Below are 19,529 nucleotides of genomic sequence, written 5' to 3' on the forward strand. Positions count from 1 at the left end.
ATTTTGGTCTTCTGAATGCATGTTCAAGGAGAACATATGACACGCTGAAACGAAATGCAGCCACTATGCACTCAAATACTCGTCATGGGGTGGGAACTAAGAATGAGGGGAGCTTCGAGGACAACACTGTTCCCCCATCCCACCTTTAAGAACCATCCAATATCAACTGTTTCTGTATCATGAGTAGAATCCCTGACCCTGAACATGCTCTCAGCAAATACAATATCTCAGAAGCTCTAAGAATATCCATCCAGAAAACCATAGAACCCCGATTGTCAAAGAAACATATCAAACAAATTATACCATGAAAATGCAGAGCCAATCGTGCACAACCCATGGGGATACCATATTAACCATTCAAGAACATCAGAATAATGTTCAAAAGGTTGAACCGGCAGCTATCATCTTGGACCAAAATTGAATCCAATGATATCTGCATCTTCCGATGGCATATCACTCTCCTTGCTGGTACTGTTTGAGAATTTCTGATGAGTGCATTAGATGAACTGGGTACAAGTAATCAAGAGATGTATCCTTCCTGCTGCTCCTGAAGAAGCCTTGCAGAAGATTTTGCATCCAGATACAAAGCACTCACTTCCTCGAGATCCGCCTTTAATTATGTTAATGGAAAGATAAAATAGTCATCGCATCAAGAAATTTCTGAATCCAACTATGATACTAAAAAGGTACTGTGCCTAAAAAAACTGATAACCAATCAACCAGTATCATCCAATTGGTAACCTTACTGATTGGTTAATGTTCTTCAGGTATCACACCTTTCCGGTATCATAGTTGAGAAATTCCGAATGTTCATAGGGTCCAGTTTACAAAGTTTTATATGTACCTTGCAAATGTTATCTCGACCATTCATTCTTGCCACAATGCTGGCAGGCGCTAAGAGTTGAACTGCATGCCTGAATAAACAACAATTGCAGTTTGTGTAAGAAAAGATAGCAAGGAAAACTCTACATGCATACAAGCAGTAGGATATGCATGGATGCTTTTAAGTTTGTGCTCAATGCAACAGGAAACATAGAGGAACCATTTCAGGCATGGGCATGTTTACATGCTCTCTGGTATGGAAGTACATTTTATTAAATCTATTAGTACATTTGTGAATCCATAGCCTTCAGTTTACAAGGCTCATGTTGAAGATTAAGGGAAAATCTATGATACTGGAAAGATGTAGTACTGCAAGAGATTTGACCAATCAAAGCACCCCGTGATGTTGATGAATACCACCTGTTGATTACTTCTTTTATGATACATGTTGATTTTTTTTTTGATAACTGATTTATGATACCTGTTGATTGGCTATAAGTTCTTCAGATATCATGTCTTTCAGGTATCATAGTCTAACCCGAAGATTTAACCAACTGCAAACTGATTAGTTTATTATTTGATGCAACCAGTAGGAAGACTATGAATTCAGTAAAAAAAGGGATATATTACTTCTGTAACTCAATTAAAAAATTCCCTACCATAGGTTCCTAAAAGGATAAACAGTTTCTGTATTTCAGTTTGAAAAGACTTAATAGATCCTACCAAATGCATCAAATAAACTATGTACTACCATAATTCTGGTAGTACAAGAGCAAGCAAATTTTTCTGCATAATATAAATGCTACGTTTGCAACAAACAAAATATTTAAACAGACAAAATGAATGGATAAAAAGAGGAGCTAATGTAGCACATTAATACATAAGAACTCTAATATAAATTCACAAATTGCAAGAAGTGCCAGTGTGTTGTAGGGGCCATTTGGTAAAGGTAAGTAGAGGCAATGCCAACCAAAAGAATGGATAAGTGAAAGCAACAACATGGAGGAAAAGGGTGAAATCATCCTGATAGGAATCAATCAGCACCCTTGAAAACTTATTCTAGAAAGAAGAAGGCCTTACAACAGGTCCTGATATGGCATAGTGAGTGATTCCAGGTATTTTCTCTCTTCTTTCTCTCCCTATATTCTCTCTTATTCTTTCAAGAAGCCATTACAGCCATCAACAGCCATAAAATTCTGATCAAGAATATAATCATCCCCAGGCAAAAGGCAAGGATATAATCATGATGTAACAGAAGCAGATGATTTCCAGAGACCGGTGATTAAAATGCCCTAGATAGTAGAAGGGGCGGTTAAAGTTACTTTAATATGATAATACAACTTAGATCCCCATCAGATAATTGAGAATGAACAAAAGGATGACCAAAATGTATCAAGCATTCCGAATACCACATTGAAAGTTGTTGGAAAACGTGGGGTTACTGGTTCAGATCTGAAAATAGAATTGTATATATTCCTAGGATTGTGGAAGGATTGATTTAGAAAGTTTTTTCTTTCTATTTTCTCTTCTTTCTATTTTCTTTTCTTTCTTTCTATTTTTCTTTCTTTCTATTTATTGCAGCAGCTTACTGTATAAATATGCCCATTGGCAATAGAATGAAACATATCAGTATTCTACCATTCCAAAACATGGTATCAGAGCTCTAGGTTTGTCAACCTTGAGATTTTTTCGGCCTTCATTGCCAGTTTTTTGTGTTTTTCTCTTCTGGCCTTCAGTGTTGATTTGTAACCAGAAGTGTTCCTTTATTCTCCTTTCCTGTTGGCCTTAACAATGTCCGACATGACTGCAACAAGTGCTCCCGTCCAAACTGATGAAGGAGCAACAAATTCTCATCCTCACACTGGTGATTTGCAGAATATTCAGGCAACATATAGACTGAATGGCCAGAATTACTTGAAGTGGTCACAACTAGTGCGTACCTATTTGAAGGGAAAAGGAAAAATTAGTCACCTCCTTGGAACAAGACCAAGGTTGGGCGAGCCAAATTTTGATGCTTGGGACGAAGAGGACTCCATGATTATGTCATGGTTGTGGAGTTCAATGACACCCGAGATCAGTGATACTTGTATGTTTCTTCCCTCTGCAAAGGCTATTTGGGATGTTGTCCGACAAACCTATTCCAAAGCTCATGACGTTGCTCGTGTCTATGAGATCAAAGTGAAAACTGTGGCGGCCAAACAAGGGAGCAGGAGTGTTACAAAGTATGCAAATCTGCTGCAAAATTTATGGCATGAGCTTGATCATTATCGGGTTCTTGAGACAAAGTGCGCAGATGATGCTGTGATCTTGAAGAATTTTATTGAAAGAGATAGGGTGTATGATTTTTTGGTCGGACTGAATGCTGAATTTGATCAGGTCCGAATACAAATTCTTGGCAAAGAAGAAGTGCCTCCATTGAATGAAGTCATAGCCCTTGTCAGAGCTGAGGAAAGCTGTCGTGAATTCATGCTTGAGTCTAAAGATCCCGAAGGCTCAGCCATGGTGGCAAGGGGAGGAAGTTACAGTGGTTCAAAGGGTGAGAACAATCACAACTTGGCTCGTGACACAACCACCCGTGACTTTAACGATAATCTCTGGTGCACCTATTGCAAGAAGCCCAGACACACGAAAGATCGGTGCTGGAAACTTCATGGGAAACCTCCCACATCCAGCAAGGAATGGGGAAATCGAGGAGTTTGAAAAGGAGTTCAACAGGCCCATAATGTCTCCACAACCCCGCAGCAAGAACACTCAAGTCAGGGACCATTTAATGATGAAGAAATTGAAAGGCTAAGGTGCTTCCTGAAATCCTTGAAACCAGGAAGTGATTCTACCTCTCTTGCTCTCTCAAGTGAGTCTTTATCTCTAGGATTACATGCCTCAGCTAGTGTTTTTCCATGGATTCTTGATTCTGGAGCTACTGACCACATGACATCCTCTTCACTACATTTTCTCACCTATACACCTTGTCCTAGTAATAAAAAAATTTTTGTTGCTGATGGTTCTTTCACCACAGTGGCAGGGATTGGGAATATTCAAATTACTCCATCCCTATTACTTAAAAATGTGCTTCATGTTCCTAAGTTATCCACTAGCCTTATCTCTATACATAAACTCACCCAGGATGTGAACTGCAATGTTGTGTTCTTCCCTTCTTACTGTGTATTTCAGGACCAGGTTTCGGGGAAGAAGATTGGACTTGCTAAGGAAAGAGATGGACTCTACTACCTTGAAGCAACCAGCAAATCATCTCACACTGTTATGCATGTCACGCGAGTCATTCTTATCTACCTCCAATAAAGATTTAATTTGGCGTCATCATTTCCGTTTTGGTCATCCTTCATTTCCTATTTTAAAAACAATGCTTCCTTCCTTGTTTAAAGGAATTGATGTTGAAACCTTTCATTGTGATGTTTGTGAACTTGCTAAGCACAAAGGGGTTTCTTTCCCAATCAGCAATAAAAGATCTTCAACTCCTTTTTATTTGATTCATTCAGATATATGGGGCCCTTCTCAAATTCCCAACATTACTGGTTCCAGATGGTTCGTCACCTTTATTGATGATTGCACTAGGGTCACATGGATTTTTCTTCTTAAGTCTAAATCTGATGTGGGTACGATTCTTCCCAACTTTCATAACATGGTCCAAACTCAGTTTGGTGTGAGAATTAAAAGGTTTCGATCTAATAACGCTACAGATTATTTTAATCAGAATTTGTCCCCATTTTTTCAGAAAAAAGGCATTGTGCATGAATCCTCCTGTGTTAACACTCCCCAACAGAATGGGGTAACTGAGAGAAAAAATGGCCATCTTTTGCAAACCACCCGAGCCTTTCTCTTTCAAAATCAGGTGCCAAAACAATATTGGGGGGAAGTTGTCCTTACTGCTGCCTACACCATAAATAGACTACCATCTAAAGTTCTTGACAACCGAAGCCCAATACAAGTCCTTTCTCAAATTTACCCTGATATTCGAGCCTCAAATAATCTCACACCAAGAATTTTTGGCTGCACTGCCTTTGTTCATGTCCATAATAAGGGAAAATTAGACCCACGAGCAATCAGGTGTGTCTTCTTGGGATATTCCCCAACTCAGAAAGGTTATAAATGTTATCATCCAGCCACAAAAAAATTCTACACCTCCATCGATGTCACATTTGAGGAAGGAAAATCTTTTTTCACTCAACCTTATCTTCAGGGGGAGCCCTCATTAATGGAAGATAAGGCCTTGGATCTACTCTCCCTAGATGTTTTACCCTCCTCACAAACATTCAATCGTCAAGAATCACATCCCTCTGAGTCACATTCCTCTGAGCCCCACATTCCCGAGTCTCAACAAGAGTCAAACAACCCGACCATTGAACCAAATTCGGACACTGTTAACCCCACGAATGATGTGCATGATAATGTGAGATATATGCAGGTTTACTCTAGGAGGACAAATCTAGATCCTCAACCTGTGCAAGTCCAAGATTCAACTCCTAATCCTAGAACTGAGGGATGCTTAGATCCTGAACCTACACCTTCACAGTCTGAGTATGAGTATGACCTACCTATTGCACTGAGAAAAGGAACCAAAGAATGTACCAAACGCCCATTGTACCCTTTAGCCAAATATGTATCATCCCAAAGATTCTCTAAATCCCACAAAAGTTTTCTAGCCAACCTTAACACCATTCCAATTCCTAATACTCTAGTCGAGGCACTTTCTAATAAGGAGTGGAGAAAAGCCATGAGAGTGGAAATGGAGGCATTAGAAAAAAACAACACATGGGAAGTTGTGGATCTACTAAGAAACAAGAAGACGGTAGGTTGTAAATGGGTGTTCACAATTAAGTACAAATCTGATGGGTCATTAGAAAGGTACAAAGCATGCCTGGTAGCCAAGGGATATACACTGACTTATGGGGTAGATTATCAGGAAAATTTTGCCCTAGTAGCTAAAATGAATACAGTAAGGGTGTTACTATCGTTGGCTGCTAACTATAATTGGGGTTTGCAACAGTTTGATGTAAAAAATGCATTTCTCCATGGTGATCTAGAAGAGGAGATATACATGGACATTCCACCAGATTTTGGAGAAGGCATTAAAGGGAACAAAGTTTGTCGGTTGAAGAAAGCACTATACGGTCTCAAACAATCTCCGAGAGCATGGTTTGGAAGGTTTACGAAGGTAATGCTGAGTACAGGTTACAAGCAAAGTCAAGGAGACCACACATTGTTTATCAAACACACAGCCTCAGGGGGAGTTATTGCACTATTAGTCTATGTGGATGATATAATCGCTACTGGGAATGATAAAAAGGAGAAGGAAGCATTGAAAAACTTCCTTGCCAGAGAATTTGAGATAAAAGACTTGGGGAGACTAAAGTATTTTCTCGGAATTGAAGTTGCACATTCTAAACAAGGCATCTTTATCTCTCAACAAAAGTATGTTGTTGATCTTTTGAGAGAAACAGGAAATATGGCATGTAAACCAGCTTCCACGCCTATAGATCCCAATCATAAACTTGGAGAAGCCAACGAGAATGCAAGTGTAGACAAGGAGATGTTCCAAAGACTAGTTGGAAAACTCATTTATCTTACACATACACGACCGGATATTGCATATGTTGTAAGTGTAATAAGTCAGTTTATGCATAATCCTAAAGAAGTTCATCTACAGGCTGCTTATCGAATTCTGCACTATTTGAAAGCCAATCCAGGAAAAAGAATTTTATTTAGAAGAAATTGAGGACTGACTCTTGAAGCATATACAGATGCCGATTATGCAAGATCTCCAGTAGATAGACGGTCCACTTCTGATTACTGTACCTTCTTAGGAGGAAACTTAGTCACTTGGAGGAGTAAGAAGCAAAATGTAGTGGCTCGGTCAAGTGCAGAGGCAGAATTCAGGGCTATGGCACAAGGAGTGTGTGAATTACTCTGGTTGAAGATAATTTTAGAAGACCTGAAGATTCCACGAGAAGAGCCTATGAAACTATATTGTGACAACAAGTCAGCCATCAATATTACTCACAATCCTGTTTAACATGACAGGACGAAGCACATCGAAATTGACCGACACTTTATAAAAGAGAAACTGGACAGCAAGTTGATTTGCACTCCCTATGTGTCTACAAAAGGACAATTGGCCGATGTACTTACTAAAGGGCTCAATAGTACAGACTTTCGGAGAATTATAGCCAAGCTGGGAATGGAGGATCTCTATTCACCAGCTTGAGGGGGAGTGTTGGAAAACGTGGGGTTACTGGTTCAGATCTGAAAATAGAATTGTATATATTCCTAGGATTGTGGAAGGAAAGTTTTTTCTTTCTATTTTCTCTTCTTTCTATTTTTTCTTCTTTCTATTTTCTTTTCTTTCTATTTTCTTTTCTTTCTATTTTTCTTTCTTTCTATTTATTGCAGCAGCTTACTGTATAAATATGCCCATTGGCAATAGAATGAAACATATCAGTATTCTACCATGTGAATGCCCTGGAAACAACAATGTATGTGTCCTTGATTCTGGAGCACTGAAGATATAAACAACAGCAGGTCTGCATGAAAAGGAGAAGGCAAGCTTTGTTGAATCATAAGAGTCCAGTATTGTTACCAGCAAAACATATTGGCCATGTTATCTATAAATGCACCCTCTAGGAAAATAGTCACTCAAAGAAAGTTGCTGCAGGAGCCATAAAGCTGACCCAAATATCAACTTGGCCCAATTACGCTCCCCCACTTTCCCAACTCTACTGCTCACTCAACAGGCAACAACTCTCACCCACCTGTGATGATACACTTCCCCAACTTTCATTAACTCAATACCCTTGGTTCTGAATTCTGAGAAAGTGAATTCAAGCTTATGAATAGAGCTGTCATCGCAGCTTTAAGCTTCGATACTTGAGCTCAAGGTTCAAAGTATCGACACGTATCAGCCGATACGCCCCTACAGGGGGTGTATCGGGGTTCTGACCGGTTCAGGGGGTGGAGCCTTAAACCGACCCCCTTGAACCGGTTTTGAAAAAAAAAGTACCGATATGGCCCGATACGCCCCTACCGGCGTATAAGGCGTATCGATATTTTGAACCTTGCTTGAGCTAACTCAAACTCTAGATGGTTAAGTTGGCCAGAATTAGGAAGCTAGAATTGGACCTGAGTCTAGGCCCAGGCTGCTTGTAGCCAGGTGGTAATAGGTTGGGCAAAACTGCAAACTGACCTGAGTCACTACATGTATTAGACATTGTAGTAAGTATATTTTCATATCATCTAGCGTACAATGATGTATATGCACAAGGCCTATGTACATTCTACTGCCAAGAATGGCTTAACAGCAATCAACCTAGCAACATGAAAGGTATACTATGAAGGAGCATAGCAAATCAGAAATCCATGGAAAGACCAAAAAAAGATCCAACCGTAATACAAGACCTTAAAGATGCCTGCTGCCCAATCTCTCCAAGGTAAGCCAGACTATCTTCATCAACTACCAGTTCCTCCACCTGTGCACGAGTTGCTAAAATCTGCCCAACCAGAAAACACATTAAAATGTGAAATTGATATTACACCTCAAAGTTTTAAAAAAAATATTCCAATGATATCAATGTATATATAACAGAAAAAGAACCTGTATCATGTCAGCAGGCCCATATGTTTCTGTCCGTACAATAACCAGACGATCTAACAAATCAACTGGTATGCCATGAGGGCTACTGACATCTGTGCCTCTGCAAGCACATGTTCATGAAAAGGCATGGCTAACACATCATTGCAGAAAATAATGTGTGCATATACAAAAATTATTTTAACTGCACTATTCATTTAAGAAATACAAATGGGTATGGCTTTAAACAGAATAAAATGATGAAACGAAATTCATTTAGCCAACTCCATATAGTTGAGATAAGGCTTGGATTGTGATGACTTATACACAAGAGGAATTTGTGATTGGACAAAGGTAGAATTCGGGAATGTCTATACATTACCTTTCTGTTTTCCTTAATTAGTTTTTAAATTATAACGATACATTTCTATCTAATTCAAATTATTTAGAAGAAGGAATTTCCACTGTCACTAAAATAGGTGGTAAAAAAGAAATGTTTTGACATGGTTGTCCTTTGCCCTAGGGCCTTTGGAGGCAATGCAGATAGAAAGCTCTAGCAGGCAAAAGGAAAGCCCGAGAGAGGATGCTGATCTAGAATTAATTTCCAGACCCTCTATTCTATTTAGCTGCTCAAGTCAACAGAAATGTCATGGGTGTACAGAGTGTAACCATTTTCTTTAATGGACAGACCCTTTTTAGCTAAGTCCCCATATGCGAAGATCGGGGGTCACAGACATATTCCAGCAACCTACCTACACAAAAATTCATGTAACATAAGGATTGAGGAAATAGAAAATTATTTGAAAGCATATGTGCCAATAGAGGATATGGTTCTATATAAAATAGAATGGTTGAGAAAGAATCATGTAACTCAAATCAGACTTGGATGATGATAACAATAAAAATAACTTGTGAGTTATTACTTTCTGGATATACATTCTCGGTAAAATGGTAGTTTTGGCACACCACATCTTTTGGAAACAAAGCAAATCCCATTTAGTGGTCGGAAATTGTTTAATAAGACAAAGGTACCCTTTTCTACTGATTTTTATCACATTTTTTTTTCTGACAAGTAACAGTATAATCTCGCAAAAAGATGGAGAGAACTTAACAGTATATGAACAAGGATTTCCCGTCTTTTCACTGGATATAAAAAATCATCACCCTTTCTGTGTAGTCCATTACATATGGTCTTGGGTCCTTATATGGGGTACAGTTCAATTGCCAAACTCTTCATAAACCTGGCTTGCTCAAATTGAAAATTGGCAAGGACAATGCCCAAGCAGAATCAACATTCATTAACACCTCCGAAGGATTAAGAATCATACCTCACATTACATATACCTCTGTTTGTTGCAAAAATTACTATTGGAGATAATGAGCTTTCTAAAGCTCGGTTTAGGTATGAAAAGCATTCCATATCCAGCATATGAACCTGCAGATCATGATTGGATAATTCAGAGAAACTATCAATGCTAACAACTTCTTTAGGATGCTTAACAGAAGGTGGAATTTGGAATAAAAGGAAAATCAAACTGATTCACCAGATTCCATTTCCGCCAAGTCTATTAGATGAGGGGCTCAATGCAAAAGTAGGTGAATTTTAAAGGAACAAATTCCACCAGTTTGACCTCAGAAATCTGTGATGCTCTCCTTTCACAACTTGATCCAAAAATGGGCTTAAAGAATGCAAAAAAGTTTGAAGGAAAAGTGTTAAGTTGTGAGTGGACAGGGTTGTTTATGTCTTTTTCCTTTATATTATGTTGTACAGTTCTGTCCCATACTTGATGAGGGTGTCCCATACTTAATAAGGGACAGAACAGTATAGTAATCGGTTTTAGTAGTATATATAAGCAGCTGATTGGGAGAGATCAGTTTAATCTCTTTTCAGACTGACTACTGTCTCCCCCCACCCCCACCCCAGCTCTCTTTCTTCTCTTCTCCTTTCCTTAGCAAGTCTAATGCCAGAACAAATAGAAACCTCATCAATAAATAAGACTCCTGGGACAAGCTCTGCCACTCCTTCATCAATATAGCGGTTCACAACCTGCCATCAAGCATCAACAACTCCTCAGCTAAGCTTAATCCATATGAATTTGGGAATCTCCAAATTACTTTATCTTGAAATTAAAAAGAATAGACAATGGTCACAGTCATTAGATAAAAGATCATAAAACAAAACCTTGTTTATCTCTTGTCGTAGTTTATCAGTTATCTCAGTCTTCCTAGGTTTCATCATCTGGCCCATTAGGGATAGTATATCTTGTCCTCCTTGTGGTCGAGCATTTGCAGCATCCAAATCATGTAATGTTACATCCTGATATGGGGAAAGAGCAAAATAATGAATCAACATAAATCCAGAAAAGTAAATAATATACCTAGCAAAATAATTTGATAGTCAAACTAGTATATATTACAAGAGTTAGAAAAAGTTTACTCTCTCAATCCTTCATGTTGCAATGATAAATGCAAGATGAAATTCAGCTATATCAGTTGCACTATAAGTCCAACCTACCATAGAATCTTCATGTCTCGGAGTTCACTACAGAGAATCCCAATGACACATTCCAGACTAGGACCTTACAAGTTAATGCCCTTTCAACCTTGACAAGTCTTCTAGATTGTCTAAATCAGAGGTCTTTTTATATAGAAGTTCAGGACTGTTATCAGTCTTGAACCCTAATGGATTTCAGGATCGAAAATAAGAAGAAAGGTAAGAGGAAAGAAGAGGAAGAGGGAGGAGAAGCAGTAGAACACAAGAGTTGAAAGGAGGAGCAGAAGCTTAATGTTCTGCCGCTGCCACTTTAATTAATATTTATAGGTTATGCTCATTACATGGAAAGGACAGACCTGCCCTTAGTCTTTACATAACAAATAGAACAAAAAATAAGACTGAAATAAATAACTGAAACAACTAAATGACCAATAGCTAACCCTAGGCAGACTAGAACATCTTCTACCCTACGAACACAGTGGGACCGTAGCTGTGGGGCCCACATCAGTGTTCTCTACACTCCCCCTCAAGTTGGGAATAAATGTTTATCATTCCCAACTTGGATAGATCTGCCTCTAGCTTCTTCTGTGGTACAGCTTTGGTGAGGATATCTGCCAGCTGCATGTTGGAGGTGATGTATGGGAGACACACTTCTTGTGATGAGACCCTCTCTCGTACAAAGTGTCGATCAACTTCAATATGTTTAGTCCTGTCATGCTGCACTGGGTTGTGTGCTATATTAATAGCCACTTGATTATCACAATACAACATCAGGGGCTTCTCATACTCAATACCCAACTCCTCAAGTAGTGATCTCAGCCAAAGAATTTCAGTCACTCCATTAGCCATTGACCTGTACTCAGCTTCAGCACTGGATCGGGAGACAACACTCTGTTTCTTACTCCTCCAAGAGACCAGGTTACCTCCCACAAGAGCACAATATCCAGAAGTAGACCTTCTGTCATCAACACTCCCAGCCCAATCGGCATCCGTATAGACTTCCACCTTCATGTGGTCATTGTTCTTGAACAGTAAACCTCTACCGGGGCATCTCTTCAAGTATGCTAGTATTCTTTTTGCTGCTAGAAGGTGCGTAGTTCTAGGAGAATGCATGTACTGACTGACAACACTAACGGCATAACTGATATCTGGCCGGGTGAGGCATAGATATAGGAGCTTTCCCACTAACCGCTGGAACATAACTTTGTCTTCAAGCAGCTCCCCACTCTCTGCACTAATCCTGTGGTTCTGTTCAATGGGTGTATCTACAGGTTTGACACCTAGCTTTCCAGTTTCAGCCAAGAGATCTAAAACATATTTCCTCTGAGAGACAGATCCCCTGTTTAGATCTAGCAACCTCAATACCCAAAAAATACCGTAGTGTACCCAGATCTTTCACCTCAAACTCTTGATGAAGGAGCTGTTTGAGGGACTCAATCTCATGGTTGTCATTTCCTGTCACCACAATATCATCAACATATACTGCAAGTAGTGTCGGTGATGACTCCACCCTCTTGATGAACAGTGTATGATCTGACTGGGCCTGTACATAACCGAACTTCCCAAGGGCTAGTTTGAATCTGCCGAACCAAGCTCTAGGTGACTGTTTCAAACCATACAATGCCTTATTGAGCCGGCAGACCTTCTTACCTGCCTCTGTATCATAGAATCCAGGAGGCAACTGCATGTAAACCTCTTCCTGCAAGTCCCCATTCAGGAAGGCATTCTTAACATCCATTTGGTACAAATGCCAAGTGTAGCTTGCTGCAAGAGATAATAGAACCCGATTGGTGGTCATCTTGGCTACCGGGGCAAATGTCTCCAAGTAATCTATACCATAAGTCTGAGTGAACCCTTTTGCAACTAGTCGAGCTTTGTACCTCTCAATGGAACCATCTGCATTGTGCTTCACAATAAATACCCACCTGCATCCAACTGGTTTCTTTCCTTTGGGCAAGTCAATTAGCTCCCAGGTATTATTTTTCAACAGGGCATCCATTTCAACTTGCATTGCACCTCTCCACTCCAGGACTGATAGGGCTTCTTGCACTGTTCTCGGAATAGGGACATCAGCAATGGAGGTGAGATAGGACCTGTAGAAGGGAGATAGGCGATCATAGGACAAAAACTGGGAGATGCAGTGGGCTGTAGATGTGGTGCAATGCCGTTTTCCTTTACGGAGGGCAATGGGAAGGTCAAGGTCATTTGCAGAGGGTGAGGTAGCAACAATGGAAGGAGTCTTTGTGGGCCCTGGGACTGTAATATCTGGACTTGGAGCTGCAAAAGAGGTTGGAGCTGGCCGGGACTGCTAATGACCGGGATCAACCTGCCTGCATCGCCTGTGATAGACTCTCAACTCCCGATCCCTCTGACCACCCTCGCTACTACAGCCCTCATCACCAACTGGAATAGGTAAGGGAACAACCCCGAAAGTATTAACCCTGTCCTCATTGCACTCCCCCTGAAGAAAATGACCCAAATCTCCACGCTCACTACTCTCCCCCTGAGGAGAGACTCGAGAATAGTAGGGTGTCTCCTCAAAGAAAGTGACATCCATGGATACAAACTTCTTCCCTGAGACAGGATCATAACAACAATAACCCTTTTGAGTTTGTGCATAACCAAGAAAGATGCATTTGGAGGCCTTGGGTTCAAACTTGGAGTGATGGGGACCGAGAAGTTGAACAAAATAGGTACAACCAAATGTCTTGGGGGGAATAGTGAACAACTCCTCATTGAGGTATAGAAAGGAAAAAGGAGGTTTCATATCAAGAACCCGGGAAGGAATCCGATTAATAACATATACCGCCGTAAGGATAGCATCACCCCAGAAGCGAATAGGGACATTGGAGGTAAACATAATACTTCTAGCCACCTCCAAGATGTGCCTATTCTTCCTTTCTGCAACCCCATTCTCCTGAGGTGTATGAGGGCAAGTGCTCTGGTGGATAACCCCATGATTAAGGAGGTACAATGCCAATGGCTTAGCAAAGTATTCCTTTGCATTATCAGATCTAAGCACTTTGATCTTGGCATCAAACTGGGTTAGGATCATTTGGTGGAAGTTTTGGGTCAGGGCAGGCACCTCATCTCGTGAACGCATAAGATAAACCCAAGAAAACCGGGTGTGGTCATCAACAAATAACAAAAAATACCTGTACCCACCCATAGAAGGAATGTGATATGGCCCCCAAACATCAGTATGCACAATATCAAAAGAACTATTACTCCTTTTATTACTCAATGAATAAGAGTTTCTACAATATTTAGCAAACTCACAACTTTCACACTTCAACTGAGATGACTCAATAGACTCAAACAAAGTAGGAAACAGACTCTTCAAGGACCGAAAAGATAAATGACCCAATCGGTTATGCCAAAGCATAACCGGACTCACAACCTGAGAAACAAGTAACTTCTTATCCACTGACTCTTCCCGACGAGAACTCTCCCCGAGCAGATAGATCCCATTCGTCTCACGGCCAGTCCCAATCACCTTCTTCGTCTCCAAGTCTTGAAAAACACATTAGTCAGGAAAGAAAGTTACTGAACAGTTCAAATGTTTGGTAATACTACTAACGGAAAGGAGGTTAGTACCCAGTTTAGGAACATGCAAGACAGAGGACAAGGATATAGTATCCGACAGTTTGATGTCACCCTTGCCAGAAATAGGGACAAGAGAGCCATCAGCTATAGATACTTTATCCCTACCAGAAGATAAGTAATAAGTAGTAAACAAAGAGGGCAAGCTAGTCATATGGTCGGATGCACCTGAATCTATTACCCAACAAGGTTCAGTAGTACCTGGAGCGGAGGCATGGTAGGCTGAGGCTCGAGTATCTGAGCTGAACTGCCAACTTCCTTCTCCAATTGTATTAGAGCAGCCCGAACTGCAGCTAAGGTCTCTAATGGTGTGCCTCTTGTGCCAGATGAGGATGTTGAATCAATAGTCATAGCCACATGAGCATTACCCTTTTTATTTCTCAACTTTGCTGGGACCAAATGTGGATGTAGCTTCCAACATGTTTCTTTTGTGTGTTTAGGTTTCTTGCAATGCTCACACACCACATCCCTTTTATCTTCCTTCTTTCTATCCCTCTCTGAATCACCCTCTGTTTTGGGTTTGATAGCTACCAAGGCAGGTGTAAGCGGCTAAGGTTGCATCATGACTTTCCTCCTGGTTTCTTCACTGTGCACTAAGGAGTATGCCTGAGAGAGGGTCACACTATCTCTGGTCAAAATCTGTTGCCTCACAATATCATATTTTGAATTTAGTCCTGCCAGGAACTCAAACACTCTGTTTGTCTCGATGTGCTTTCTATGTATCTGAGCATCTTTGGGACTCTCCCACTCAAGAGTCTCTAAGTGATCAATCTCATGCCACAGGGACTTCAAGGTAGAGAAGTAGACCGACACTGGTTTCTCTCCTTGTTTAAGGGAATTCACCTCACATTTCAATTCATATGCTCTGGCAACATTAAGGGGTTGGGAGTAAGTCTCTTTCATCACATTCCATATCTCCTTGGTTGTCTTTGCCCATAAGTAATTTCGGCTGATATGGGGCTGCATAGAATTACAAAGCCATGTCATAACCAAATAGTTTTCTTGGACCCACTTGGTATACATAGGGTCTCCCTTGGAAGGTTCTGCCACATCTCCCAAGAGATACCCTACTTTGCCCCTTCCCCCAATAGCCATCATGGCTGATTGGGCCCATTCCAAATAGTTTGATCCATCAAACTTTACGGTTGTAATCTGAAAACCTGTCTCAGAACCACCACCATAACTATTGTTCCCAAAACTGCCTTCTGCCGGATTCTTAAACTCCATTTCGGTCAAGAACCAGAAGTCTCAAAATTAGGGTTTCTACAGTCAAAACCAGCACTAGGACTACCAACCACAATCACAAAATCAGTATAGAACCAATCTGTACTCACAGTAGATGTGCATGAAACATGTATAAAACTGATATGAAATCAATAGCCACATACAACAGCAACAGTCCAAACTGTTTTCACCCCTTTAGAAGTGTTCGAAACCCCAAAAGAAAACTGAAAAACAGTTTGAAGAACAATCTGATATGCTGAAGCCAATTTGAGGTTTTAATCAGTCCTAAAAGCCATACACTCCAGACAGTACCGTACGGATAAGGTTTGTATTAGGGTTAATATGAAACCCTAAAACTGATCAATGTTGAGGAGAACTATTAGGGTTTGCCGCAGGGATAAGATCACAAGGTTCAGTCCAATACTAGGGTTTTCCACAGGGATAAGACAAAACCCTAGAGAATAGAGAGATAAAACCCTAGAGTGGTTCGGCCACCCTTGCTAGATAGGTCCAACCTATCTTCTCTGATATTACTTCTCTCAAAAAATAAAAGACTTACAATAGGATGCAGTTCGCTGCCTACCAAGGTTACCCGAACCCTAGCCTTCTCTGATTCTTCCTGATCACCAACTCGTTGCAACTGTGGCACTTCTTCAAACAGCCGCTAATCCTCTGGAGATCTCCAAGAACCAGTCAACGAACTCTGCTTTCTCAGCTTCCAGCCTTAGATGGTTCTCATGTGGTCGGCTGGACTAGACTCACATGAGAAACCCTATCTCTGATACCAAGTAGAAGTTCAGGACTGTTATCAGTCTTGAACCCTAATGGATTTCAGGATCGAAAATAAGAAGAAAGGTAAGAGGAAAGAAGAGGAAGAGGGAGGAGAAGCAGTAGAACACAAGAGTTGAAAGGAGGAGCAGAAGCTTAATGTTCTGCCGCCGCCACTTTAATTAATATTTATAGGTTATGCTCATTACATGGAAAGCACAGATCTGCCCTTAGTCTTTACATAACAAATAGAGCAAAAAATAAGACTGAAATAAATAACAACTGAAACAACTAAATGACCAATAGCTAACCCTAGGCAGACTAGAACATCTTCTACCCTACGAACACAGTGGGACCATAGCTGTGGGGCCCACATCAGTGTTCTCTACAATATGATTCTTTTAAAATCTAAATACAGCATAAGTGCATCATTCAGAAATCAAAAAACATTTTAATAGATACTAACTCTCCACTTAAAAGAGCTGTAATTTAATCATTTCTTCTTTTATAGAAGACAAATTTTACATATAAAGTGAATATAAGATCAAGTATCATTTTCTTTACATGTCTAAGCTATAACCCAACCCACAGCTCCATTATTAGATGACATGAGCATGCTTAGTTTTGACCCAGAAACACTTTCCCGAATTCAAAGCAAAACATTGGCATTGGAAACCTAATGACTACAAACCTACCCATTCCTCCTTTTAGATAATATTTGTTCAAGTTTTCTCAGAAAAGATGAAAAAGGTTAGACCCATAGGCAAAGATAAATTGCACCATGGCTGTGAATGGTTAGAGTGCAACACATAACAATATAAAGCTACAGGCTTTGAACTAGTCTTCTCAATTAGTTGCAATATGGCTCTCAATGGCCTCCATATCTAACTGAACTTGGAACTCCTGAAATTTTTATCACTTTTTTAAAGTTTCTTTGAAATAATAGCAGTATCTTCACAAAAAAGAAAAACATTTACTAATAAATGAATATTCTGTAGCATTATCATGAATTTAAGCAAACCTGAACTATCTCTTTCTTCTTGTGAACTTCTCCTTTAGGAAGTGGAACATACTCTTCAGCCTCAAGGTCAAATTCTGTAGCAAAAGCATCACTTCTACCGACCCTTTTAACTGCTCCACTATTTGCCTCAATATATATAACATCACCAACAGCAACCTGCAATTACAAAAGGGATGTTATAAGACCCAACAATATTACAAGGGCTAATGTAAAAAAAAAACAGCAAAGGTAAATAAAAACACATGCTCAAATTTGTAAAAGAATATTCTATAACATTGAAACAATTATATTAATGGTGTAGGAAAAAGGTGTGAAGCAAAGGAACTCAAAATATTCAACTCAGCATACATGCCAAAAAATAAAGAAATAAACAAACCAAAAGGCATAACCTTTTCCTTAATTAAAGCATCATAAATAGTTGGGTCCAACTTCAGTTGCTTGGTTCCTTTGACAGTTTTTAGCCCAATAATCACATGATTAATGCTTTTCCCATAGCCACCTGTAGTGCTCTCGGTTTCTTCTGGGGAAAGTTCAGTCACCTAAAACAGGAACAGGTTAGCCAACAAATCAGAAACTGGAAGGAAATTTGGAGATGAAAATAGAATTGGAAAGGGGGGGGCTTGCCTCTCCTTCATAGACCTCCTTGTTTTCTTTGATACGTAGACCAATGGCCCTTCGGAAGTTTTCCATTAAAACTTCAGTTTTCTTTACTTCTGACGAATATACTTCTGATCCAACCATTGGGCAGAACGGTACCTACATTTTAAATATAACCAAAGAAATGTTTTCAACATTGCAACACTAGTGCTAAAAGTTCAGCCAGAGGTAGTGAAAGGAGCAGCCGCAAAAAGAATTTAACTCAAAATTATTAAGAAAAACGTGGACAGAATCAGTTGTAACCGAGGAAACGAGACGTTGGTGAATATAGAAAACTTAAGAGTTGAGTACCTTGCTTCCAAGCTCCTGGGATATTCCAAGGGCTAATGCAGTTTTCCCTGTTCCAGGAGGACCGGCCAATAAGACTGCCCTGCCAGCCATCTTCTTCTGCCGTATCATATCAACGACTAGACCAGCTGCTTCTCGAGCCCCCAGCTGACCGACAAACCCAGCAGCCATAGAGATCGCTCTTCCAATGGGCTAGAGCAGAAATGCAGTGACCAGTGAGCGCAAATAAATAATAAACATAATGCCGAAGAAGAAGAACTTGAGAAGGTTCGAACATCACAATTTAGTTACAACCAAGGAGAAACATGACCAGACGCCAACTTAAATCATGAACTCCTAAAGCTAAAATATCACAAACCCACTCCCTTTATGCTGCAGACGCTAGAAATAACTGTGTAAAATATATTGTTAATACTAATATATAATTCCAGAGAGACAATACATCGAGACCAAGGCCTTTGATGTGGGTATGGGTAGCTATTCTCTGCTTCTTTGTGGTTGACTGAACCTCTTCGATCTTCATCATCCTTCACTCTCTCTTGAATGTGCAGACTCTTTGCTCTTTTTCCTTCCCCGCGCACTTTTCTCGAATGTCCTGAACTCCGAAAACCATTATTAGGAGTTGCCAACGGTTCGGTTTAGAACAGGAACGACCGCGGCCTCGTTAAGACTTTAACTCCAACCCTACTGGGCTCACCCCGGTTCATGGGATAGTGGGACTGTGGGTTCAGGGACTAGGAGCCAGTGACCCGGGTCCCCATGTACTACAAACCAGGAAGGCTGGAAACAGTTTCACTCCGTTAGTTCGTCTACTTCCAAAATTTTTCACTTTGCACTTTCAAGCCTTTCACTCTGTCTCCATCCATTTGTTGCATCTTATCACCATCAAAATGATGACAGACACCCAACTGTAGGCTGGAAATACAAAAATAGTCTGTCGTTGTCCGCCTTATGTCTCATGGTTGAGACAACAAGAACAAGCCATCAATTCTAGTTTCTTCATGCTTCCACACTCTGGCCATGTTTTTCTTCCATTGTTGATTGTTCTTTCTCTGATATCTCCCAATGAG

At 40.2% G+C, this 19,529-nt stretch overlaps 1 protein-coding gene across 3 annotated transcripts; it reads right to left on the reverse strand.

The window, feature by feature from the left end:
• Positions 1-129: 129 nt before the first annotated feature.
• On the reverse strand, positions 130-19,138 carry LOC104591710 (ruvB-like protein 1). Of its 3 annotated transcripts, none has more exons than XM_010250693.3 (12): positions 18,902-19,138; positions 18,463-18,651; positions 18,139-18,270; positions 17,904-18,053; positions 17,515-17,670; positions 10,587-10,721; positions 10,386-10,451; positions 9,733-9,839; positions 8,429-8,528; positions 8,233-8,324; positions 845-914; positions 130-557 (listed from the first exon to the last, which is right to left on the reverse strand). In XM_010250693.3, the coding sequence occupies exons 1-12, from the start codon at positions 18,983-18,985 to the stop codon at positions 498-500; spliced, it is 1,341 nt and encodes a 446-aa protein (XP_010248995.1). In that variant the 5' UTR covers positions 18,986-19,138; the 3' UTR covers positions 130-497. The 3 variants fall into 3 exon arrangements, with proteins under 3 accessions (XP_010248995.1, XP_088759380.1, XP_010248994.1); XM_088903254.1 differs by having other exon boundaries at positions 130-606; XM_010250692.3 differs by having other exon boundaries at positions 130-610.
• Between the last annotated feature and the right edge of the window lie 391 nt (positions 19,139-19,529).

This window comes from Nelumbo nucifera, chromosome 4 (genome assembly GCF_055504915.1).
Source record: "Nelumbo nucifera cultivar China Antique chromosome 4, China Antique-T2T, whole genome shotgun sequence".
Lineage (NCBI taxonomy): Eukaryota > Viridiplantae > Streptophyta > Magnoliopsida > Proteales > Nelumbonaceae > Nelumbo > Nelumbo nucifera.